This window comes from Strix uralensis, chromosome 18, assembly GCF_047716275.1.
Source record: "Strix uralensis isolate ZFMK-TIS-50842 chromosome 18, bStrUra1, whole genome shotgun sequence".
Lineage (NCBI taxonomy): Eukaryota > Metazoa > Chordata > Aves > Strigiformes > Strigidae > Strix > Strix uralensis.
The window spans coordinates 4,026,415-4,050,720 of NC_133989.1; the positions used below are offsets into that span (position 1 = coordinate 4,026,415).

A 24,306-nucleotide genomic window follows, 5' to 3' on the forward strand; every position below is an offset into this window, starting at 1 on the left:
AGCACAGAAAGAGCCCTTTAACACAGGAGGATGAATTAGCAACAGTTCTCGTCTCTTCCATCCTCAGTGCTGCACCGGGTGAAGAGTGAGCTGCATGCCCGCTGGGAATCCAACCAGGACCTGGTGAGCAGCATCCGGGACCAGCTGGCGCAGCACAGCTCCCAGCTGATGGATCTCCGCGATGCCCTCAACGAGGCTGTGAACAAAACCAGGCAGACGGAGGACTTGAACAGCCTGAACCGCAACAACCTGGAGGAGAGTCAGGTAGACCTTCAGCGGGTGGTCCTGTACTGCCGTGCAGCAACGGGGGGGGCCTACCCCGGCCATGCCAGTGCCTTACCCTGCCTCTGTGTGTCTAGCAAAAGAGCCGTGAACTCCAAAAGCAGCACACGCTGGTGCAGGAGACCCTCAGGATGGCCAAGGACTCCCTGGCCCAGGTCTCTGACTTCTTACAGAAGATGGAGAGGGCAAAGGAGGTGAGTGATGGAGGTATTTCGACATGGGCAGGGTGCAAGGGAGTGGCAGTCCTCGGGAGTGCTGTGTGTCCTTGCAGGCGTATGAGAAGCTGGCAGCTCTGCTAGATGGGGCGAAGTTGCCCCTGACTGAGCGGGTCAAGAAGTTCTCCCCGGCCAGCAGCAAGATCCCCATCGTGGAGCAGGCGGAGGAGCACGCCCGGCTCCTGGACGAGCTTGCGAGGAACCTGTCCAGGTGAGGTACCAGTCCTGACCCACAGTAGTCAGGGCATTTCTGACCAGAGTTGGGGATGGGAAACTGCAGCCCCACACCATGGCAGGGGAACAGTGGGGTGCCATCTCCAAAGCTTTATCCTGGAGAACATGTGATGATGAACTCAAAGGGGTTTGTCTGTGGGTACATGGGCAAGAGCCCAGCCTGAGCATTCTTCGTGGACTTGATGGCTTCGTCTTCCAACACAGCATTATCCAGGGCACAAACCAGGATGGCTTTATCCAGCGGGCGATCGATGCCTCTAATGCCTACGCCAGCATCATCGAAGCTGTGAAAAAAGCAGAGCGAGCAGCCCACGATGCTGATGAGGCAGCCGGCGAGGCTTTGATGGTACGTGCTGTGGAGAGCCCCATGAAGATGAGCAAAAGTCAAACTCCCTTGATAGTCCTCTGGCTTTTCACACCCACACGTAGGGCTCTGCTGCCCCTTCCCTCTGAGACTCGAGCAGTTTGTTCTGTGCCAGAGAGCAGAGTCTCTGCCACGGCTGGGGCCAGACTCTGGGGGTTTGGGTGTCCCCATCACACCCAGCATCACACCCCACTGCATTTGTCTGAATGAGCATTTTTCTGTGCAGTTGGGGCTGGAGGCTGGAATTCCTCTTCAGACTCCCAGGCAGCCTGTGTTTGTTTTACAGAATGTCATATCAGAAAATCTCGGGGCTATCTCTAAAGAGCTGAAGAGGAACAGCAGCAACCTGGAGGAGGCTGTGAGGAGAGAGCAAAGAAAACTCAACGGGGGTGAGAGAGGCTCCTTGCAGGGTGTGGTGTCCTTCGGGCTGAACTGAGATCCAGCACACAACGTATGTATTTCTTTAATTGCAGCCATTAAAGGTACTCTGCAGACAGCAAAGGACAAGCTGGCTGACCTCCGTGTGAAGAAGGATCAGCTCCTGAGCCAGCTCCAGTCTGTGCAGGACATGCTGGGCAGGGACCAAGGTTTGTCCTGCGATAGCTAGACTTGTCTCTCTGCTCCCTTCTTGCACCCAGGCTGTGGCCCAAGGGTGTTTCATCCCTGCTCCTGGCCATCCCAGAGATTTTTCTCCTTTCTTTCCAGAGGACACAAAAGAGATGATCCAGAATGCCAAAGCAGCAGCTGCTGAGGCCAACGAAACAGCTGCGAGAGTTGAAGATACCCTGAGCACCATGAAGAAGCAGCTGGATGAGTGGAAAGACCAGTACGGAGGCCTTCGAAATGAAGACCTGAACGAGGCAGTCCAGGATGCCAGGAAATCTGGTGAGTGCTGAACCTGCTGGACTGCCAGGGCTGAGTCTGGCATGAGCTAGTGCATGGACAGATGTCCCCAGGGAGCTCTGTGCTTTTGGAAGCTGTGCTTTGCAGCTCCAGGTCAAGAGTAGAGGGAAGTAGCCGCCAATACTGGGTGCTTTAAGTCCTCTCCCTTTTTTTTTTTTTTTTCTCTCCCTGCAGTGTCTATATCACCTATACCTTTACTGCAGGAGATTGCATGCACTAGAGCATTTTCACAACCCCCCATCAAGGCTGCTGGATTTAGGGGATCATTCTGTGACTCCGCTCCCAGCTGCCGCTGCTTTGACTTGCATGTCTCAAAACTGCCCGAGCTTCACATCTCCCTTCCTCACTAACCTTCAAAACCCCTGGCTCCTCTCCAACCCCAGTGTCCAGCCTGGAAAGCACCATCCCGCTGCTGCTGGGGAAGCTGAGCAGCCTGGAGAACAGGAGGAACAAGAATGCCACCGTCTCGGAGAACATTGTGCGGATCCGGCAGCTCATCACGCAAGCGCGGAATGCCGCCAGCAAGGTAGGCTCATGGTGGGGTGAGGCCTGGGCACAGGGTGCCAGGGGCTTGGGGTGAATGAGAGCTTACCTGAGGGCAGTATGCAAAGGGGAGGGGTATTTAGAAGAGTTCTGGTGCCACCAGGCAGGGTCTTTCTCATGGGAAGACTTTAGAAAATGCTTTGACTTGTAGAGCTGGCAGTGATGAGGGAGGCAGCAGCAGTGGTTTCAGTGCCGCGGGTTTGGATTTCTGTCCCTCCAGGTGAAAGTCCCCATGAAGTTCAACGGCAGCTCGGGCGTGCAGGTCCGGATGCCCAGCAACCTGCAGGATTTGGCAGCCTACACATCCCTCAAATTCTACATCCAAAACCCCGAGCCCAGGAGCCGGCAGCGACGGCAGGACGGGACAGAGGAGGGGCGGTTCGTCTTGTACCTGGGCAGCCGGGAGGTGAGACGGGGCTGTGCGGACAGGAGGAGGGCAGTGGGAGCCCGTGTTTTAGCATCAGTGGGGGATCACGCCTGGACATCGGCCCTTCTCCCTTCACCAGCTCCCTGAGTGTCTGTGGGGAACACGAACAGGCCCTGGGTGCAGTCATCAGCCTGGCTGAAGGTGGATGGGGAGAGCAGTGCAAATCGGGGTGCTTGGCCAGCGCAGCCCTGGGAGCATCAGGGGGCTCCTGCCTGTCCTGAATGCCAACGCGTGGCCCTGGCTCTCCCTTCATTCAGGCCGTTGGAGACTACCTGGGCATCGTGCTCAAGGACCGCAAAGTGCAGTGGGTCTACAAACTGGGCGATGAGGAGCCAGCCTCCCTAACCGTTGACGAGGATATTGGAGAGCAGTTTGCCACCATCAGCATCAACAGGTAGGAGACTGCTGGGATGCATCCTGAGGAAGTTCAGCGGGAGATTGTCTCTGCAGCGGTTGCAGGTATTGCTGTGCCCAAGCCCAGACAGGCCGTGGGCTTGCAGAGGTGCCGCCCACTCCAGCGTCCAGTCAGCTCTAAATGACCAACACTGAGATACCTCAGAAGAACTAGCAAGGAGCTGGTGTCTTACCAGGTCATGGAGAGTCTGGGGGCGTCTGCAGGAGAGGAAAGATGAAGCTCATCATGGAGGGTCCCTTCAGCCTTGTGGCAGTGCTGAGAACATGAGTGCTGACTCCTTTCAGTGCACTGCTGCTATGGGGCTCCCCAGTGGGAGATGCACCCCTTTTTGGTAGAGCTGTGTGGGGAGGCCCTTTGCTCAGGGAGGACGGGGTTTGCTCCTCTTTGGGGATCTCCCCTTGTCTTGACCATCCCTCCTGGCTGCAGGATCCTGCAGTATGGGCACATGTCGGTGATTGTGGAGAGGCAGACGGTGCACGAGACCAAGGGAGACAGCGTGGCCAAGGGGGAGCAGGGGCTGCTCAACCTCGACCCGCGCAACGTGGTCTTCTACGTGGGTGGCTACCCCTCCAGCTTCACGGTGAGACAGGCAGCAGGGAGGGAGGCTCGGTTTTTAGGAGGTATTTAGCAATACCTGTGGAGATTCTTGCGGGGAGAGCCCTTGCTTTCATGGGGAAACCAGAATCAAGCTTGCCCTAACTGTCCGGTTTCATTCCCAGCCTCCTCCCACTTTGCGCTACCCCAACTACCGCGGGTGCCTGGAGCTGGACACGCTGAACGAGGAGGTGGTGAGCCTGTACAACTTCCAACACACCTTCCAGCTGGATACCACCGCTGAGAAGCCCTGCGCAAGGTAGGGCACTGTGCCCAGGCCGGGGGCAGCTCCGGTGCGTGGCACTTACCCTGACCCTCAGCTGCCCCAGAGCATGGCAGCGGGATTTGGAGTGATGTCTCGTGCCTCTTCTCGTGTGGCTCAGGTCCAAGTCCACAGGAGACCCCTGGTTGACTGACGGCTCCTACTTTGACGGCACCGGTTACGCAGAGATCAAGTTTGAGAGCCAGTTTGGCACCACCAAGCGCTTCGAGCAGGAGATCCGGGTGGTGTCCTACAACGGCATCCTCTTCTTCCTGGAGAACCAGGCAGGTGCTTGCTCCCCTGGGGAGCTGGGACAATCCCAGCCCCACTGGTAGCCATTCCCAGTTCAGGACACTGGGGAGAAGAGGGCTCTGGAGGCTGTAGGGCTGCTTTGAGCAGTGTTTCTGCATTATTGTTAAAAGCCACAAGAGGGCTGGACCCAGACCTCACAGCAATCACTTGTCTGGTGCTGGAGGGACTCCCCTGAACTTGGAGAGCACCCATGCACAGACCCTCCAAGCTGGGCCGGGGTTCACCGGGGCAGGCAGCGCTGCTGTGTGCAGATAAATCCCCAATAATTGTGACAGCCACCCTTTGGGGCACTGGCAGTAGGACCTGCTCCCACCAGTGCTAAAGGGCAGGTCGGGCTCAGTGCCACGACTGCGTGCTGGGCACCGGGATGTGGGGCTGAGTGTCCGTCCTGCCTCCCCCCAGGGTCAGTTCCTGTGTCTGGCCATCCGGGATGGGAAGCTGGTGCTTTACTACGACTTCAGCACGGGCTTGGAGATGGCAAAACCCAGCAGCAACTCCTCCTCCCTCACCATCAGCAGCACCACAAACAAAGCGGTAAGGGGGAAGAGCCACCTGCCCGGCTCACTTGGAGAGCAAAACATCCAGGGGTTGGGGGGAGCACCCAGACCCCTGTTTTTGTGGGGGGAGAGCTACAAGTTCTTTGACTAGAGCCATGAACCGGCCACCTCATGCTGCTCTCTGTGATGGACCTAATGGCCCCAGGCTGGTGGATCATTTTTCTCCTCTGTCTGCAGATCCAGATTTTCCTCCTCAAAATGAATAACAAGAAACGCATTCTGGTGCGGCTGGAGCGCCTCACCATCTTCATGGTGGAGCAGGAGAACTCCCTGGAGAACGCTGTCTCCTACTACCTGGGTGGTGTGCCCCCAGCTGTGCTGCCCCCCAGGTGGGTCCACCCTGCAGTGGAGTGGGACAGTCCACATCTTCCCCTCCTGTGTCCCTGGTGGTGGCCCTGGCCCTTTCTCAGCCACATCAGCTGAAGCTCTGGGGGGAGATTTTCTCTTCCTGCCTGTCACCATGAGCTTTTGAAGATGGGACATTTCCATCTCTGGTGAGGAATGAGGTGCTGGTGGGTGTCACTGAATCCTCCTTTGCCAGGCTGGGTGTTTCAGAGCAGCCTTGTGCCTGAGGCACTGGAGATACTCGTGGCTATTGTGGGTCCTTCCCAGGCGCCGTTTGAAGGGCTGTGGGGCCAGATCCTGCCTGGGGCTGTCCTCGTAACACTTCTTGCTTCTCCTGCAGCTTGAAAGCACTCTTCCCCACGGGTGGGCCCATCCGGGGTTGCATGAAGGGCTTGAAGGCTCTTGGCAAGTATGTCGACCTGAAGCGTATGAGCACTGTCGGCGTGAGCTACGGGTGCACCTCGGACCTCCTGGTAAGCACAAAGCCCTGGCAGCCTGGCTGGCGTGCTGGGAGCACAGGACTCCCAGGACAGGATCTCCCCTTGTTCACACAGAAATGGGCATAAAACCCCCAGGTCCTCAGTGCAGGGGGGGTGGGGCAAGGTGCTCCACATGGCTGGCACTGACCAGACCCAAGGAGGACCTGATAACCTCAGTCACCCTCCCAGCACCCCTGTAACACCAGGGCCGGGCTCTCACCTTGCCTCCACGGTGTCCCTTGCAGGTGGCTCGCTCAGTCAGCGTCCATGGCCACGGCTACCTGACCTTGGCCCTGAAAGACGTGCCAGGGCTGCGGGACTTCTACAGCGGCTTCAGCTTCCGAACGAGCCAGCGTGAGGGGCTGCTGTACCACCACGCCACCCAGGTGGGCTCCCTGCAGTCCCCCCGGGTACCCCAGCAGCAGGGCAGAAACTTCTGCTCCTGCTCTGGGAATGCTGCTGCTCCCTGTTGGCAAAGGGGGAGGATTTTGGTGGGGCCAGGGGGTGAATCTGCAGTGAGCTCTGCACCCTGAGCTCCTGGAGGGTGGTGGGGAAATGGGCCTTTCCTTGGGGTTCAGCTGCTGAGCAGCAATGGAGTGATGCTTTCTGCAGGAGGGGATGTGCCGGGTGTCCCTCCAGAGGGGCCAGCTGGCCTTGAACCTGCTGGAAACCGAAATCACCACTGAAAATGCCTACGCGGATGACAGGACCCACTACGCAGCCTTCTACAGCGATGCCCGTGGGTATGTGTCCTGGTGGCGCACGGGGCGTGGGGCACCAAGAGCTGTGGGGACGTGCTCAGCCCGTGCTGCTCATCCCCCCCAGGGTCCGGCTGTATGTGGACGACGAGCTGCAGGACACGGCGGCGGGTGCTGGGCCTGGCCGGCGGCAGCGACGGCAGGATGGGTGGCCGCTCTTCCAGCTCGGGGGTTCGCCGGAGCCTGGTGCCCTCAGCAACCTCACCGGCTGCATCGGGAATGTCTTCGTCAAGCGGTGAGCATCTCCGTGCCACTTCCAGAGAGCAGGGCTCAGCCCCTTCCCACCGCCCAGCTGCCCCGGTGATGGGAACCTCTTCTCCCTGCATGTAGGATGGCAGAGCCACAGATGGTGGTGGACCTGCAGCAGAACGTGGAGAACATCAACGTCACCATGAGCTGTCCCTGGGGCGAGCAACCGCAGCAGCTCAGAATCACTCCAAAGAAGGACAGGCGGAAACCCAAGGTACCAGCTGCTGCCAAAACTCCCCATATCCCCCTCCTTGTCCTCTTAAGATGCCACCGTTGCCCCCTCGCTGAGCACCTCTGCCCCATGGCACCCGCTCCCCTCATTCCATGCATCTTGTGTAGGTGCCGGGCAAGCCTGCCTGGAAGGACCGCCGCCACGATCAGGATGGGCTCTGCCGGCTGCACCCACAGCCCCGCGCAGCCGCGGGCACCTTCCACTTCGGAGGTGCCCCGAGCAGTCGCTTGGAGTTTGAGGAGATCCCAGTCTCCTTCGGGCGGAGGTGAGCCTCACCCTGTGCCCACCCCACCCAAGCTCGGCCCTGGGGACCATCGCATGGAGAGCAGGGTGCTCCCCTCACCCCCCCCCGTGTCCCTGCAGGTCCCATTTCTCCCTGGAGGTGAAGCTGAACTCCTCCAGCGGGCTGCTTTTCTACGTGGGAGGTGAGCGGGGCACCTTCCTGGCTCTCTTCATCTCCAACGGGCGCTTTGTCTTCCTGCTGGACGTCGGCGGGCGCCGGCTGCGCATCCGCAGCAAAGACAAGTACCGCGACCGGCAGTGGCACACGGTGAGCGGAGGGTTGGGGCTCGGTGGGACCCCCCAGGCCACACCACTCCCCCTGCACCGGTGCCCCTGCAAGGATTAGCTCAGTGCAGCCCTGCTCTAATTGCACACGGGACACCTGCAGTCCTGTGGGAGCAAAGGGGACACTAAAAACACAGCCAGGGCTGGCAGAACCTCCGAGCTGAGGTTTCCCTTCCCTGGGCACAGCCCTGGGGCTCCTCGCAACCCAGGAAGCCCCCAGCCCTGGCACTGACCTTTGCTCCTTGCAGGTCTTCTTCAGCAGAGACCAGAGCCGAGCCCAGCTGGTCATCGACGGGCTGCGAGCCCAGGGTGCTGCAGTGGCCACCGCAGGGCTCTTTGTGGCCCAGACTCCCTTGTATGTAGGGGGGGTCCCGGCTGGAAAAGCCAAGGCTCACGTACCGGTAAGGGCTTGGTGGTCCCGTGGCATCGCTCCGTCTCTGCCAGTTCCCAGTCCCGAGGCATCACCCTGTGCCTGCCGGTTTCTGTCTCCTCTGCGCTCACTCCTGGGGCCTCTCTCTGCAGGCTGCCTCGGCCTCCAGCTTTGACGGCTGCCTGAGGAACCCCCAGCTGGACGGGAGGCCCCTGGGGCCCCCCTCGCGCACCTTCGGGGTGACACCGTGCTACGAGGGCGCACTGGAGAGCGGGGTCTTCTTTGCTGCGGATGGCGGGTCCATCGTCCTGGGTACCCCACAGCAGCCTGGGCTGGGAGGGACACACCTCATGGGGGGTGCCTTGTCCCTCTCCTCACCAGAGGCATTTCTCTTGCAGCTGATGCAGTGGTGACCGAGCAGGACTTGGAGGTGACACTGGAGGTCCGTCCCCGCAGTGCTTCTGGCCTCATCTTCCACATCAGCACGAGCAGAAGCCACCATCTCCTGCTGTACATGGAGGAGACAAAGGTAGTGGGAGGGCGACTTCCCCACGGGTCATCTCCTGCCCATCCCACTCAGCTCACTGGGCTCTGATGGGTTTGTCCCACACGACTGAACAGGAGCCAGCAGTGTGGCCAAGAAGGCCAAGGGTATCCTGGCTTGTATCAGCACTAGCGTGGCCAGCAGGGACAGGGAAGGGAACTTACCCCTGGACTCAGCACCGATGAGGCTGCACCTCAATGACTGGGTTCAGTTTTGGGCCCCTCACTCCAAAAAGGCCATTGAATGACTCGAGCGTGTCCAGAGAAGGGCAACGGAGCTGGTGCAGGGTCTGGAGCACAGGTCTGATGGGGAGCGGCTGAGGGAACTGGGGGGGTTTAGTGTGGAGAAGAGGAGGCTGAGGGGAGACCTCATGGCCCTCTACAACTCCCTGAAAGGAGGGTGCAGAGAGGGGGGATGAGTCTCTTGAGCCAAGGAACAAGCGCCAGGACAAGAGGGAATGGCCTCAAGCTGTGCCAGGGCAGGGTCAGACTGGCTCTTAGGAAGGATTTCTTTGCCGAAGGGGTTGTTGGGCGTTGGAATGGGCTGCCCAGGGCAGGGGGGGAGTCCCCATCCCTGGAGGGGTTGAAGAGTCGGGTTGACCCAGCGCTGAGGGATCTGGTGGAGTTGGGAATGGTCAGTGTGAGGTTCATGGTTGGACTGGTGGAGCTTCAAGGGCTTTTCCAACCCAGATGATTCTGTGACAGGTCACCGTGAGAGCCAGCACTGGGGCTGATGAGTTCTCTGCATCGGTGATGTGCCCATCTCTCTGTGACGGGCAGTGGCATGCCATCGCAGGTGAGGTGACAGCCAGCGCTTGGCTCTGGGGCGCTGCTCCACTCCTGCTGCTCACCCCACATCTGCTGGGGGGAGGCCAGGGCCCTTCCTTGGGTATTTAAACCCCAGCTCCCACCTGTATGCACTTAATTTTGGAGATTGGAGCTGCCATTAAGTCATTCCCTAATTAGAGTCCTTGGCTGATCTTGTTAGTGCTGTCAGGTCTGGTGGGCAGGAGGGATGGGGTGTTTGCCCTGGTCACGGAGCAGCCAGCGAGGCCAGGGCTGTCCCGCAGTACCGGCTCCATCCAGGATGGTTGTGTCCTGCTGAAAGCGAAAGCCCGGCTCGCTCTGGCCCAGAGTGTGTCCAAAGGGCTCAAGCCCACAGCTGGGACTGGTGATTTGCAGGAGTCACACCCAGACAGGCAAAACTCAGCCTTAAATGTAGCTGCCCTTGAGCAAGTGCTGAGGTTTTTGCATCAAGCCCTTTCTGGGGGTGGGGGTCACAGCTACACCCCCCATGGCAGCACGGCTCTGTTTTAAGCCCTCATCGTGCTTGACCCAGCACTGGGTGAGAGCCAGCGTGTGCTCCTGGCGCAGTTTCAGCGACAGGACCTGTCCCCATCTGTGGCCGGAGCCGGGCTGAGCTGATCCCTGGCGTGTGCTGTCCCACCCCGCTGGGAGAGGGCAGCCCTCTTCACTAGAGCAAGACACTTCGTGGGTGGCTGGTGACCCCAGAACAGATTTGGGGGAGGCTGTTCAGACTCTGGGCATTTCCCAAGAGCCAGGCCAGGTCCTCTGACCCTCCCAGTAGTAGTTGTGCTCTGCTCCAGCACGGGTCTGGGCTGCAGGGCAGAGGTGGACTTGCTTTCCGAGTAAGGAAGCATCACTGACTGTTGTTTTCTTTTGAAGTTACCAAATGGAAAAACATAATCCAGGTTGATGTGGACACACAAGGCAACTACACAGCGGGACCCAGCCAGCCTCCTGCACCCAGCACAAGGGCAACCTTCTACGTGGGAGGGCTGCCAGGTGAGTTGGAAAAGACGCGCTCCAGAGCGAAATACCCCAAAGCCAAGAGAGATGCTCTTCCTGGTGCAAGTAAGAGATACTCAATCCCCTGCCCTGTTATTCACCAGACTAACACTTGTTTTCACTTGTTCCTTCTGCAGAGACAGACAAGGCCAGCACGGTGTCACCATTACCTCCCCTCCCTCATTACGTGGGCTGTATAAGGAACCTGGTGATTAACCGGAGCAACGTGGACCTGCCACGAGCCGGGACTGTCAGGGGCTCCGTCGGCCTTAAGGGCTGCCCCGTGCTGTAAGTGCACCTCCGTGTACAGCCTGACCGACAGAAAGCTGCACTGCTCCCCGGGCCCCAGGCATCACCTACTTGATAGCATTAACCTGGTCGGACATACTTGATCTCCAGTGACTGCAGGCACAAGTCTGGGGCCAAAACCAGAGAGGGGCCACGAATCCAAGGGGAAGGAGGGCAGGGGGGAAGAAGGGGGCACTTTGGGGACATCTTTCACAAATACAACCAGAAAGTTGGATCAGGATGTGGAGACAGGTCTGAGTCCTTGGTCAGGTGTCTGCCCCAGGGCTCGTGGGAAGAGCAACTGTCCTCTGCAGAGCCGGGCATCGTGTCCTCAACCCCCGTCCCTTCACCCCACACTCACAACGCACAGAGAGATTTAGTTCACGGAACACTTGAGGCTATTAATAACAGTCACAGACTGTCTTCTGCTAAAGGCTGGAGGCAGTGTCTGTTTTATAATAAATGCAATTAGGACAAACTGGATTAATTCCGTCACTTTTGTGTTTTTATAAGCAGGGAACGCGTTTAACCTCCCCCCCGGGGCAGTCTCAGTTCACCTGCCACCGCTAAAAGCTCTGCAAGGGGGAACTTGGACAAAATTCTGTTCACAGAATTAGCATCTTCTTATCAGATTAATTTATAAGAATAAAAAAACCAAAAGGAACGAAATGGGCTGGAAGAACTGCTGAGGGCAAGCAGAAAGACACAAGTCCCGCTCTGACTCTCTGCAGTTGCCTTCAGCGCTGGTAGATACACTGACAGCAGCCCTGTGGCATGAAGCAAGAAACTGTTGCTTGAAAGGGAAGAAATAAAGACAGGTTACTGCCGAGTCTGGCTGGGGGCCCTCACCCCCCCAGCAGCTGCCTTCTCCTGCTCAGCCTCACTCCTGCCTGGTGTAGTGCAGTCTTCACTTGAAAAAAAACCTTTTTCTCCCAAGACACCCCCTTCACTTGTGCACTTACACGTCATATATATATTTGTGTGTGTATATATCTATGTAGCCACTTGGGGACAAAATCTTGCTTCTGAAATGGACTTATAACTTATATCATTATATTGTGGTTTTTTTATGAGGGGTAAATATTGTAAAATGGGTTTTTAACATGTCTATCTTAAACAAATGTAATTATGACCTGTTTTTAAGTTGTAGTATTAAAGATGGTCTTTGTAAATCACTGGTACTTCGGAATCGAATAAAGTTTTATGTTACTCTTTCACTTTACTGGTGAAGTCACAGGGCTCCACCCTTTCATCACAAGGAAAACAGAAGACTTAGCCTAGCCCTGTGTCAGAAGCATCACAACTGAACAGTAAGCAACCCCACTGAAAATAAAGAGTAAATACTGCTAAAGTGCATGTTAAATAGACTGAGAAAGAACAGTATGGCAGATAAAGAAAATTCCTTTATTTGTAGATTTATATAAGCATAATATGAAGTTAGTAATCCTACTGCAGTTGCTTAAGTTAGTATCTAGGAATATCTGTAAGGAAGAGCAAATAACTTAATCTAAACTCATATCTTCCTCTTCGTCTTTCTTGTCCTTAGAGTCTCCTTCCTTTTGGTCTGACTTGACACTGTTCTGCATTGCTTTGGCAAACGCTTCTACATCTAGAAGTTAAACACATTAGTTATTTAACTTTCCACTTTCTGGGATGGCGTTCACTGACCACATGAGGTTAAGCATCATTACTTGGAAAATAAACAGTTGCTTTAGTAAGAATCTATTAGCAGGGAAGAAAATTTTAAGACTCCTTTACTCTCTCACACACATTTGGCTCTCCCTGCCACAGCGTTTCCTGCACTGTAGCCCTGTGCACAGGCAGCCTGAGACCGGAACTACTTCAGTCATGGAATGGATGCTAAAAGCTCCTCAGGGAACCCCAACACCCCCTTCCCTCCAGTGCTACTGGCCACAGCTGTGCACTCACTGCAGATGACACATTAAAGACTTCAAAAAGAAAATCCTGAACAAGGTGACTGACAGCTCCAGTCCTGCATCTCTTATCAAGGAACAAGGCCAAGAGGCTGTTCCACACCTCTCTGTGCAGAACCTCTGCTGGGGAACACCCCAGCCCCTCACCTCTTCACCGTGACAAGGAACACGGCAAGAGGCAGCTTCCGACAGCTCCTCAGCAGCTACTCGTTACATTCCACATTCGATGGCTGCGTGCAGGGCAAAAAACAAACCCCAACCAATCACTTCGTCACATTCCCGACAGCACCGGTACTTACCTCCTTTATTTGCTGCATCTACTGCCTCCGCGGGTAAGCCAAACTGACTCATTAGTGGGCCAAGCTGTCCTGAAGCCAAGGCAGCACTGAACATGCTCAACGCCTGTGAATCGGAGTCAACCGCGTCCAAAAAAAAAAAAAAAGAAAAAAGTTTGTATTCCTGTTTCTGTCACAGCAGGCGGCTGCGCAGTAACGGTGAGGAACAGCTGCGCTCTCCCTCCCCAACCCCGCGGGACTCGGCGATCCCCCAGTGGGGACCAGCCAGACACCAGTAAGCACAAACCAGTAACCCCCACTCAACTGAGCGACACAACCTCCCGTCGGTTTAGTGCTTTTTCTAGATGCAGATACTCTATCAAAGCACCAGTGAAAAACAGCCCTTGTTTCCGAGTCATCTGCACAAAAGAGGTGCCATCACTTAAACTAAAAACAGTCCTCTCAGCCACTGCAATTCTGCAAATTGGCAAATTTCAATCAGTGTAACTACTTCAAATTGGCCTGTGATACACCAGCTTTAATCACACGCAGACAGTCCTGGAATTAAGTACCACCCTTTCAAGAGGAACAAGGGATGTAGTGCTGTAAACGTGAGCTCCCTCCCTTCCGCGTCACCTGAAGGGACCTTTAAGGAGGCTGCTGATGAGCCACTCGAGGAATAATGAATTATCTACTCCTGTCATTCACCAGAGAGCATTTAGAATAAAGAGAAAGGTAAAGCCCAATTCCAAAAGAAAAAGTAGAAAACATTCTAATCTGCCCATGGGTGACTGCAGGAAGGAAGAACTAGTGCCCCATTAAACCACATCCCTCCTTTCCACTTCTACTGAGCAACTTCCCACTCGGAGCAGCGTCAGGAACCTGATACAGCAGGGGACAGCGAATCACGGCGCGTGGGGGAGGAGGGAAGGAGAGCCAGGAGCTACCTGCTGAAACTGGGGAGACGTCAGGGTATTCTGAATCTCTTCTGCAGTCTGCGGCAGAGATTCCCCTGAGGGAAGGTAAGGCATCAACCGCTCTTGAACTTCAGCATTGGCCAGGATGGGAGCCATTATCTCGGGAGTCAGAACAGTTGCCAGGTCAACTAGGAAGAAAATGAAGGGTTGGCTGTCAGACTATGCACAGAACACCGCGTTTTGTCACGCAAACCAAACGATCTGGTCGGAGGAGTACTGAAATGTAGTTAGCACACTGCTAGCATCATCCCCCTCTCAGTTTTGCAGTGAGAATAAGACTCTTGAAGCAGCCAAGAACAGCACTCAAATAAAAAAAAAAAAAAAAAAGAACCAAAAAAATTGCAAGAGACCTTTCAAACTGATTTGGAACAGGACAGGACAGTAAAACAGCTCCAAAGGACTCTTGGATCCAAGAGTTGCCTGGTCAGAACACTGTTACCTTGCTGTCCTCCTGCTCCAGATGGCACATTCATAGTAGCTAAAATGTTCTGAAGGTCACTCAATTGAATGGGCTGGGTTGGGCTTGTGGCTGAGCTGGTTCCATTGCCCGAACTGGGTACGGGGCTCGGACTGGTCACCGAGGCAGCCGCAGGAACGGACGGGGCAGGCGTTACACGTGTCGAAGAAGTGGAAGATGGCGTCACAGCAGCTGATTGGCTGCGAGAGCTGGAGAAAATAATTATGACAATAATTCCCTGCAAAAAAACCAGCTTTGCTTCTCGTATTTTGAAAAGCTGCTTTTCAAGCCCTTACAATATGAAGAGCTCCTACCTCATTTTAGAGAGGTCATAAGCAGTCTCAATTCCCGTACCTCCTGTTCAGTGGGCCATGATTCCTCCCACAGAAGTGGCAACTTTATGGTACAAAAATGCCACAAACCCAGCCCCGACAGACATCCTACCTTGATGAGGAACTGCTGGTCGGGGGTCCCCCACTTCCAAGCAGACTGGCCAGCCCAGGCCCTGTCAGTGCACCCAGCCCACCTTCCGTAAACATAAAAGAAGAACAGGTTTAGAAATATATTTCTTCAGGTTTTTTGCACCTCTCTGCTCTAGAGAGGTCACTCTTGTACCTGAAATGTTTTATTTGCTAAAATAAAGGAGGAGGGGGTGAAAGAGCCCAGACCAAACCCCCCACCCCCTTCTGTACATTAACAGCTGTTTTCTGGTCTTGCATCCCTATTAGAAAACTGCCTTAGAGAGAGTTGCACGTTTTAGAATTGACTCAATTTCTAGAGGTACACAAGGATAAAAGGACTTCGGTTTGTGCCGTACGTACACGATCACTGTAACACAGCCCTCTCTTATCTACTGGTTTCCAAAAATCCAACTTTTCTCTAAACTTGAAAGCCAAGGCCCTCAGCAGAAGGTTACAGAGGCAGCCTTTTTGTCACCACCACCGCTGTCTCCCCACACACCTGGGTTTTGCAGCTTCAAACTTAACACAGAGATGCGGCAGCAGAATCAGCCGAGTCCTTAAACACTTCATAGGCAAATTAAGGACAACCCCGTCCAGGAGCAAAGTGCTCCTGGTAGAGCAGCCATCAGGAAACAACAGGACACCAACACTCAGTCTTTAAGCCTTTGCCATACGCAAAAAAATCCAGAATCAGCCTCCTTCATCCACACATCCCAACTACCAAGGACTTATTGCAGCATCGAGAACATCCACTAAAAAGAGCTGGGGAAAGGCCTGGTCTAGGTCCACTGGAGCCGTCAGTGGCCAGTTGTCCTCCTGCAATTCCCGTGAGCCACATCAGCCAAACATTGCATTTACCACACACTTCCCACCCAGTGGTTTCTTGTCCCACATCCAATTAGACACACGTCCCTACATTCATCACCCACCGTTTGGGAACCACCTGCAAGCAGAGGGCAGAACAGCAGCGCCCCAGGAGCAAACACAGGATTAACAGAAGCTGCAGAGCACCGGAGGTCCGTGGTCAGCAGCCACCAGCTCCTTTGTGCTAGACTCACTCCCCCAGAACCATGCCCATAACACTGATGTTCACTAGTGACAGAGCTTCCACGGCAGCAGGGATAGCAGGGTGAAGCTAACCGGGCTGTACTCTACTTGGTTTGCCCTTGCTAGGAAAGTTTACCGAGGAGCAAGAAAGCTCCTTTGTTGCAGGAGCTCTGCAGTAAAGGCAGAGTCCTGAGAGAGATGCAAACCAGATGCAAAAGAACAAGAAGCTACCGAGGGAAGAGATCCACACGGATTCACCACAACCACCCTTTGTAGAGGCAAGCAGATGGTTTTCTTTGCGTTACAGTAGGGAGCTTCATGTCAAGCTGTCTTATGGCTAGATGTAAAGGCAAAGAAAGAAGAGCTGCTGAGAAAAAAAGTGTTGAGAAGAAGAGGAAGACAGTCTCAGGAGTTACGTGAAGCTTCAAGAAGGGAGATCCTTTCCCAACACATCCTAAAAAGCCAGAATCTTCCAACATTAACATGAGATTTGCATCTGAACATCCCACCAACATGAGATTTGCATCTGAAGCTAAAGAGACCCGAGCTAGATCCACAAAAATGGACTTTGGAGCTTAAGCACAGAACCTCAGTCACCGCCACTTGCCAAGCATTCCTTGGCCTACTTCTCCTCTTCCCCTCGAGGGTCTGACCTCTCAGAAAATGCTCTATGGGCTTGCAGCACTGATAGCGTTACAAACACACCACAGCAGGGACTCCAACACACCTCTCATCCCCTCCAGAAAAACAGCGCTGTGATTTGAGCTCTCCTCAGGACAGAAAGCCCTAACCTGAGCCTTACTCCTGACTAGAGCACACTGTGGGGTGGGTACGCTCCAACCTTCCTCTGGAACTCTACTTTTTGCACACAAATATTCACTGGATCAGAGACAACACCAGCAACTCCACAGCTTAGTAACTGGGACATTCACTGGGGATGAGTCCCTGGTTTTCACTCCCTGCTCCAATGAATATTTAGGAGGAAGAGGAGGGATGGAGAAAAGGAGGAGAGAAAAAAAAAAAAGCAGAAGATTCAGCAGACCAAGGAGCAGAACCAACGTTCCTTGCAGATCAAGCCCTAAGATGAGTGCTGTGTAGAGTCTGCTACCCTCCGTTTTCTGCATCCTTTTTTTGCTCCTTAGCTCATCTTTCAGGCAGGGCCTTGCTTTCTCATGTGAAAGCAGCGCTATTCAAATCAATAGCACTACTTGAAAAATATTGTCAGGTAAGATTTAACCTGGCAGGAGAAAATACCATTTTGGCATAAAGATATTAAAGCATTTTACCAAGTCCTCCTAAGCCCGTTGGTCCGATCAGCTGCATGAGCTGGTTATGGCTCATGTTTCCAAGAAGGCTTTGCAAGCCACCCTCACCTAAAAACAAAAACATTCTGAAACACAACATATTCACATAGTTTTTTTCACAGCACTCCGGCTCAAACAGCAGGAGATTAATTGGCATCACATTCTGTATGGAAAAAACAGTTTCAAGTGTTTACTGATTCACGATGCTCATAAAAGATAAATGCAACTTCATAAAGAGGTAAGACCCCAGAGAATCTACTGGAAACAAAGAGAGATCTCTTCTGGCAGTCTTAACTTTCGGCCTGCACCTATTATAACAGCACAGTTAATTCTGCTAAAAGCATGTTTAGACTTCTGGTATTAACACTGTCCCCAACTCACCCTCCATAGCCATCAGGAATTTCTTCCTAGGGAACTATAAGTGCTCATTCTAAAAATAAATTTAAAAAAAAAAGCCTCTCACATGAAGGAGCAGAGAATGGACTGTACCTCCTAATGCCGAGAGCTCGTGGCCTCCGCTTGCATTTCCACTCAAAGCACCAGGCATTGGTGGATTGTTGAGATATTCGTTCACTTTACGGCAGTGTTCTTCATCCTTGTCAGTCTTCGGCTCCTGCAAGAAAGTTGCTCTTGGTACAAGTCAAACTGGAAGTATTTTGTTCCAAGACCTTTATTATTGACTTCCCACAAACCTGCATCCAGAAGAAGAGTCGTTTTGATCCTGCCTTGAACTTCAATACATACACACGGCCAGTAGTGCACTGAGGTACCCTCTTGAATTCACAGTCATCCGGAAAAATAATCAAATCCTGGAAAATGTGGCAGTAAAAAGAAACGTTTGAGGAAATACATGAATATTCCTTTTAGCCTCCCAGAGATCTCTGCCCTCCTCCCCAAACCTTCTTCCATCTGTTCCGGAAGGATTAGGAAGTGCTGGTCTGTCAGGCCACAGTGGCACTCTTATCCTCATTTGTCTTGGAGAAGCTCTTTCAGCAGTGCCAGCGGAACAAGAACAAGACAAACAGCGACTTAACACCTCAGCACTGAAACACAAAGCCATACTCACATCCTCGACATTGCCCGAAGTCCTGTCCTTCCAGCAGAAGTGAATGAGGGAATCATCAGTTTGCTGGATGTAAACAAGGCCTTTTCTCTTGTCTGGGGTTACAGTGCTGCCTTTCAGGGACATCTTCCCTGCACGAAATTCCACCAGGTATTTGCTCGAAGAGCCACGGGAGCCTGGCACCAGGCTTGGAAATAACGCACCTGAAGACATCCTGGAAAGAGAGAGAGCAGATGGGATGAGAAACCTTCCCACAGTCTCTCCTCTCAATAGCAAACTTCAATCTTTACCAAGTGAGCTCCGCAAAAGGGAACTGTCTCACTGCCTGCAGAATTTCAGGGCGATCCAGAAGAGCTAAAGTGGAACCCAGGGTGAAGACAGGATGCTCCACAGATCTCCACTAATACCCAGGAGCCTACCTGCTAAGGTACTTGAAAATGAAACCACCTGCCCCCGACGCTTCCTTTTTCTGGTTCATATCGCGGTTCACTGGATCCGGGACATTTTAACCGCAAGCCGCCCTACTGCAACGCTCACCCTGGGGCTCCCGCTTCAGCGTCCCAGCGGAGACCCGCGGGTTGCCGTGTGCCAGAGCAGCCCCGCGCGGGTGACCGCCCCACAGCTCAGCGCCCACCGCCCCCGGCCTCACCCACGGCAGCTCCGCGCCTCCCGAGGAAAGCCGTCACCGGCCTGGCGGGTCGAGGCGGTTAACGCCGGCAGCCCGCTCGGCCTGCATGACTTTGCAGTTGTTTTTAAGCTCGCACTACCGCTTAACTCTCGCCCCCCCGACCCCGCGCTGGCCGATCCGAGCGCACCGCCAGGACCGGCCGGTCAGACCCGGCACCGCCGCAGGGGAGCCCGGCCCGAGCCCCCAACGCAGGCCAGGCGCGGAGCTGCCAGCACACCGGGCCGCGGGGGCAGGCCGGCAGCACAGCCCGGCGCCGAGCAGGCCCCTCGCCCGGCCACGGCCGCCCCCGGCACCCCCCCCCACCCGCCCCGAGGCCGCGATCTCCCCAGGGCCGCCGCGCCGCCTCCCCTCGGGCCTCCCCCGGCAGGAGACCCCGCTCCCCCGCGCGGGGCGCAGCCGACCCCGGGGCCGGCCGCCAGCCAGTGCCGAGGCAGGCGGCGGGCCGGGCCGCCAGCAGCCGAGAAGCCCCCGTTGGAGCCGGGCCGGGCCCGTCCCGCCGCCGCCCCCCCCGCCGGTACCTGCCGCCGCCGCCCGCAGGCCCTGTGCCGCTCCGCTCTTCCTGCCCCTCGCACCGGAACCCCGCCCGCCGCGGGGCGGGGCAGGGCGGGCCGGGCGCCCCCGCGGCCCCGCGCGGTTGGACGGCGCGGCTGTCAGTCAGGGGCGGCGGCCCGAGGCGCCCTGCTGTGTCACGGCGGCGGAAGATGGCGGCGGCCCCGCCCCGCCCACCAAGCAGAGGCCGGAGCCCGGCTCTTCTCCAAAACCACCTTTATTCCCATTTACAGCTTTACAGTGTAACAGTTGCGTCCACAGACCTGTACAGACCAGGGTTGCCAACAGAGAGGGAGCGACGGTTATTAAATATTACAAAAATAAATCCATTTCACTGCAGCGTCTCTCCTGCAAGCGGGGACAGCGCTGACGGGGGCACGGAGGAGCCTCGCCAGGAGGGATGGAGGCGGCACGTGCTGAAACCACCCAGGCTCACAGCAGGCGTTAGGTGGATTACCTCAGCAGAATTTAAGTATTGCTTTATGGTGCAGATGACCCAAATCTCAGGTGTTTCCAACGAGACCGAGCTGCAGCACAGGTTTATTCCCAACAGGAGGGCACAGAGCAGCTGCCTCCCCACCTCTCTGGGGAAAGAGGCCTGATTTTGCTTTTTAAAAAACATTTTCTGGCAAAAAACTTACTGAGAAATTACTTTTATTAAACAGGAATAAATACTGCTAATTAGTTCTGTTTTTTTCTGGGTAATTAGGGTACATGCTTCCTGTCCTCATTAATCTGGGTACCGATAATTATATAAACGCCAGATGTCTGAACAAGCTTCTCCCCATTTACAATATGACTTTGCCTCAAAGACACAAAAATGCAGATGTTATACAGCAACTATGAAGTTAAATTTTCCACTTCCACTACATTTTTTAGTAAAAGTCCACTGGCTCGCCTGCTCCAGCTCACACGCGGCCTCTCCGCCATCAGGCTGGCGTGAGGCCGCCGCCCGGGGAGCGCTCCCGCCGCGCCCGCAGCCGTCGCTCTTCCTGCACCTCGCAGGGTCTAACCCAGCTTCCACACCGCACGGCCCTCGCCATCGCCGCTCTCAGCGTACGCCACCATCACCCCACGCTCCTCAGACCCGGCGCACCGCAAGGCAACAGGCTGCTAAGGAACCGAGTTCACCCACGGTTGGAAAAAAGCTTCGATGGGGGGGCGGGAGGTGTTCAAAGCTCTGATTTAAATCATCTTTGTCTAATAAGCATCACGGGGAAAACAAAGTGCCGACCCAGACCTGGCTGAACAAAGCCAGAGTCATCTCCAGCTCTCCTCGTGCCCTGCCAGACAGCTGCCCTGGTACAAAAGTCTCACAAAAATCTCCGTCACCATCTAGAGGCCCAAAGGGTATTAAGTATTTATTATAATTTCTTTCTAGATGGTTTCTCTACATAGCTGTATTAACATATACTAACACAGTTATCTTATATACAGTGTTTAATCAAGTTATAAAAGTGACATTCTTTCAAAAGGTGCAAAGTTATTAATGTTTTGACACGTAAACTACTAAGGCGAGATCTGCATTGAAAATAAAACTTTTCCACTTTCAGAGCATTAGAGGTCCCATGGCCAGCCAAGCATAGATGTGTCAGCAGTGAGGGGAAAGTATTTTGTAAGTGTTGTCAATGAAGAACAATAAATTAGAAGAATGGATTTGGAACTAATCTGAAATTTTACTTAAAACTTTACACTAAAGGAAGGGGGGAAGGGGGTGAAGACATAACTAATGAAGTGTTCTTACTTCAGAAATTGTCCCCGTTTCTTTTTAAATCCCATGAAGATTCTATACTGAAGTTTGGATTAAATGCGTTGTCACAATTTTTTCATGCTTTCACATAATGACAAGGCTTTAGGTCTTTGAATTTAAATCATACCTTAGATGAGAGGGATGCTAACCTGTACACTTCTTATAAACAGAGTATTTCTTTAGCAAGTACTCTACAGTTTTTCCATTTAGGCAATTGCTATTTATATGTATTGTTTTAAAAACACTACTCCAGCATTAAACATACTATTTAGTTTAAGCAAGTTTTAAACTCCCATGAGATGTTAAACTGGCATAATACGTGAATCCTTTCAATCCTCACCTAACAAAGGGTTCCCTATGCTGCTTGCAGCGAGTCTGGAAAGGGGCTTACAGTGCCTGGCATAGTCATTAAAGTCCAATTTTTTAATAAAAATTATTTTTATGCTGTCCCATATGGTTCAGCAATGTCTTTTAAAAAGCCAAGTGTCTATGCACTTACTAGGAACAAATACAACCCTACGTCTGCACCGTGTGGCCAAGTCTAGCTTGTGAGTCCTAAAGGCTGTTGCAGTCAACACAAAGTACAATTTCTGGCAACAGAATAAAGTTGCCATAAGCACGTTTCAGATTAGGCCCTTACTTACTGCCTTGAAGTTTTACAGCTTCTCTTATTTTTCCAACGAAGACAACAACTAAATTTCCCAAGAAAATAAAGTTAATCCAATCGTTAGATGCATGATTTGATACAAAAATGTTTCTCCATGAGTACGTTAATTTTCTTTTGCTTTTTAATCCTGTGGCTGGGAGAGAAGCACTTCAAAAATCTACCGTTTGGATGAAACCACAAGTGTGTTCTGACATCAATCAGACCACTTCTTCCACAAATTCCTCAAGTTGCTGGTGCTTAACACCAGCAATTTCTGAATTACTGTAAACTTCACAGCAGTGTAGCCGCTCTCCATTTTTGCCTGGTTACTTAAAAACTTTCATAAAAGAAGCAGCAACACTAGGATTAGTTTTAATTACTGGACCTAATTTTTCAAGCCTTTCTCCCCTCTTGTCCCCCAAAGTATACCACTTGAAAGAAAATTAATGCGTCAATTCAGTAATTGATTATTTCCAGTATTATATGGCTTTGATGGTTTGATATGGACAAAAAAAAAAATCCCACTTTTTGACATCACGTGCTCACAGAAAACTTGTAATAGGTATAACTCTGCCAAAGCTTTAAATTGATTCTGCTTTTTCACAACATACAAAACAGACATGACCTAATAATGAAAAACATGCAAACCAAAACTTCCCCAAAATATGAACCTGTGTGGATATACATACCAAAGTGCTTCCAAATAAAGTTTAGTCTAGAAGCATACATAGTGCCAAAGCTGCCAAAGGTAGTGCAGAAAATTTAAGCCTCCAAGTGGTAGCAAGCAATATATTTTACATTGTAACCACTTCTACATTCCTGCAATTGCTTCCGAAGCTTCTCTATTTTAAGAACAGCGTTTGACTTCAGAAAAAGCACAATTTTTAATGCACCCTTCCCTTTGCCTAACGTATGCTTTATGTAATTTTATCACAGGTACACAGTTTAATGCTCACAGTGTCCAAAAGTTGTGAAGACTCTGTAACAGACAACTACAGTTTGAGAAGCTCAGGTAGGTTTTTGTTTCCCCGAGTCTCTGAATTATTGAATTGTACTGAAAAAGAGGGGCCAGGAGCTCCAGTCCCCACGTAGTGCTACATACCATATGGAAGTTCACATGCATCTCTTCACGGGGAGTATCGACAGCACTAGATTTGATCCTGTTGGTACCGTATTAGCTTTTCATCCCTGCTCCAAGTTCCAAAAACTTCAGATTCTTCACTATTGTACTAAGTAACAAGGATTATTATCTCTATTTTACTTAAGTTATGTAGTTTTCAAGGATGTTTATTAGGTGCTCTACTGGATACAGTGTATCTTCCTGACAAAGAAACTAGGGAAAAAGATGAAGAACCAAAGGTTCCTTTGAAAATTAGTGAAAATATGATGATTTCAGGTGCAGCTTTATGGGAAGAATGCAACAGTATTTAAATATTTGGCAATCCAACATTAGTGATAATTAAATCCTTGATTGTTGACTGATAGAATTTTTGATAAAATTTACTTAGAAAAGCTGGTTTTTGCTATCAACAAAACCAGAGTAACTGGCTTGGAATGAAATCTAGTAACTAGATGTCCAGATGAGATGAGCAATTGGTTCCATAATTTCAGTATATGTCTGGACAGTCTGAGAAATTTCTATCAAAATAGCCACCTGAGTACAGCCAATCTGAAGTCCCAGTGTATGGGTTAGTGCCTTGATGAAACCATCTGTAAAAAAAAAAAAAAAAAAAGAAAAGAAAAAGGAAAGAAACAATAAAAGAAAAAAGCAGACAGAGTGAACAGTTATTAATAGGGAGAAAAAAACAATTTTGCTTCTTTCACAGAACATTGTAAAAAACACACTGGTATTTCTCATCAGAAAAGAAATTCTCAGGAAATATTCTGACCATGAAAAATAAAGCATTAAACTTCCTATACAATTATCACCACCTTGTAATGCTTTTTTTTTTTTTACATAAAGTCAAGAAGGAATATGAAATGGATTTTAAAATTGCTGTCCTATTCCAAATAAAAATAACATGGATACCCTAGATTATATATTGATTGTATATATATTAATTTTTACTTTAAAAGAATGCCAAATCAGTTACACAATCCTTTTCATAAACCCATCCAAACAGGAAACAGTTTTGTTCTGTGGAGCTGTACTTTGCAGAGAATATTAACAGATGCTCACTTTTTAGCCATGCTGACTGAAAACAATTTTACGTTCTCTGGAAGAGATTTTCAAAGGCATTATCTGGAATTAGTCTGTAGCTGCTCCTCCAGGCTTTGGGAAGAGAATGCTTTCTCTTCTGCATTTCATGAAGTCATGGGAGCATCCCAAAGTTCTCGCCTTTGAAGGAAGCACCTGCAGCAACTGGCCCTGAGCGTACACTTGACTGCACAGCATTGGCATCTGTGA

At 52.3% G+C, this 24,306-nt stretch overlaps 3 protein-coding genes across 8 annotated transcripts in view; 1 reads left to right on the plus strand and 2 right to left on the minus strand.

Annotated features, from left to right (window-relative positions):
* LAMA5 (laminin subunit alpha 5) overlaps positions 1–11,970 on the plus strand; it is a 97,612-nt gene extending 85,642 nt beyond the window's left edge. The window contains exons 53-80 of the mRNA XM_074888487.1: positions 68–264; positions 360–476; positions 554–708; positions 936–1,077; positions 1,382–1,484; positions 1,569–1,682; positions 1,801–1,980; positions 2,382–2,524; positions 2,762–2,947; positions 3,226–3,362; positions 3,810–3,963; positions 4,103–4,236; positions 4,361–4,523; positions 4,954–5,085; positions 5,286–5,437; positions 5,794–5,926; positions 6,178–6,318; positions 6,545–6,675; positions 6,758–6,925; positions 7,021–7,153; positions 7,279–7,436; positions 7,535–7,721; positions 7,987–8,139; positions 8,261–8,420; positions 8,507–8,637; positions 9,357–9,447; positions 10,338–10,457; positions 10,598–11,970. Of these exons, the coding sequence (XP_074744588.1) occupies positions 68–264; positions 360–476; positions 554–708; positions 936–1,077; positions 1,382–1,484; positions 1,569–1,682; positions 1,801–1,980; positions 2,382–2,524; positions 2,762–2,947; positions 3,226–3,362; positions 3,810–3,963; positions 4,103–4,236; positions 4,361–4,523; positions 4,954–5,085; positions 5,286–5,437; positions 5,794–5,926; positions 6,178–6,318; positions 6,545–6,675; positions 6,758–6,925; positions 7,021–7,153; positions 7,279–7,436; positions 7,535–7,721; positions 7,987–8,139; positions 8,261–8,420; positions 8,507–8,637; positions 9,357–9,447; positions 10,338–10,457; positions 10,598–10,752 (4,070 nt within the window). The 3' untranslated portion in view covers positions 10,753–11,970. The remainder of the gene's footprint in view (positions 1–67; positions 265–359; positions 477–553; positions 709–935; positions 1,078–1,381; positions 1,485–1,568; positions 1,683–1,800; positions 1,981–2,381; positions 2,525–2,761; positions 2,948–3,225; positions 3,363–3,809; positions 3,964–4,102; positions 4,237–4,360; positions 4,524–4,953; positions 5,086–5,285; positions 5,438–5,793; positions 5,927–6,177; positions 6,319–6,544; positions 6,676–6,757; positions 6,926–7,020; positions 7,154–7,278; positions 7,437–7,534; positions 7,722–7,986; positions 8,140–8,260; positions 8,421–8,506; positions 8,638–9,356; positions 9,448–10,337; positions 10,458–10,597) is intronic.
* A 161-nt stretch (positions 11,971–12,131) lies between these two features.
* Positions 12,132–19,559, minus strand: ADRM1 (ADRM1 26S proteasome ubiquitin receptor). 3 transcript variants are annotated; one of them, XM_074888493.1, is made up of 10 exons: positions 19,473–19,559; positions 18,270–18,480; positions 17,896–18,012; positions 17,693–17,816; positions 17,186–17,272; positions 14,836–14,917; positions 14,374–14,600; positions 13,905–14,062; positions 12,982–13,084; positions 12,132–12,357 (listed from the first exon to the last, which is right to left on the minus strand). In XM_074888493.1, the coding sequence occupies exons 2-10, from the start codon at positions 18,477–18,479 to the stop codon at positions 12,251–12,253; spliced, it is 1,215 nt and encodes a 404-aa protein (XP_074744594.1). In that variant the 5' UTR covers position 18,480; positions 19,473–19,559; the 3' UTR covers positions 12,132–12,250. The 3 variants fall into 3 exon arrangements, with proteins under 3 accessions (XP_074744594.1, XP_074744593.1, XP_074744595.1); XM_074888492.1 differs by lacking the exon at positions 19,473–19,559 and adding an exon at positions 18,686–19,017; XM_074888494.1 differs by lacking the exons at positions 17,186–17,272; positions 19,473–19,559 and adding an exon at positions 18,686–19,018.
* Positions 19,560–19,702: 143 nt separating this feature from the next.
* The window catches only part of OSBPL2 (oxysterol binding protein like 2), a 40,707-nt gene continuing 36,103 nt past the window's right edge, over positions 19,703–24,306 (minus strand). For all 4 annotated transcript variants that reach the window (XM_074888488.1, XM_074888490.1, XM_074888491.1 and 1 more), the window contains one exon: positions 19,703–23,609. In XM_074888488.1, coding sequence (XP_074744589.1) covers positions 23,507–23,609 — 103 coding nt within the window. In that variant the 3' untranslated portion in view covers positions 19,703–23,506. The remainder of the gene's footprint in view (positions 23,610–24,306) is intronic.

Coding starts and splice junctions, on each gene's coding strand:
- ADRM1 (XM_074888492.1), bottom strand. CDS start 18,744: ATGAACCAGAAAAAGGAAGCGTCGGGGGCAGGTGGTTTCATTTTCAAG. Junction 18,481..18,685: donor ATTTTCAAGTACCTTAGCAG/GTAGGCTCCTGG, acceptor CTCTCTTTCCAG/GATGTCTTCAGGTGCGTTAT. Junction 14,601..14,835: donor ACCAGCAGTTCCTCATCAAG/GTAGGATGTCTG, acceptor TATTTTCTCCAG/CTCTCGCAGCCAATCAGCTG.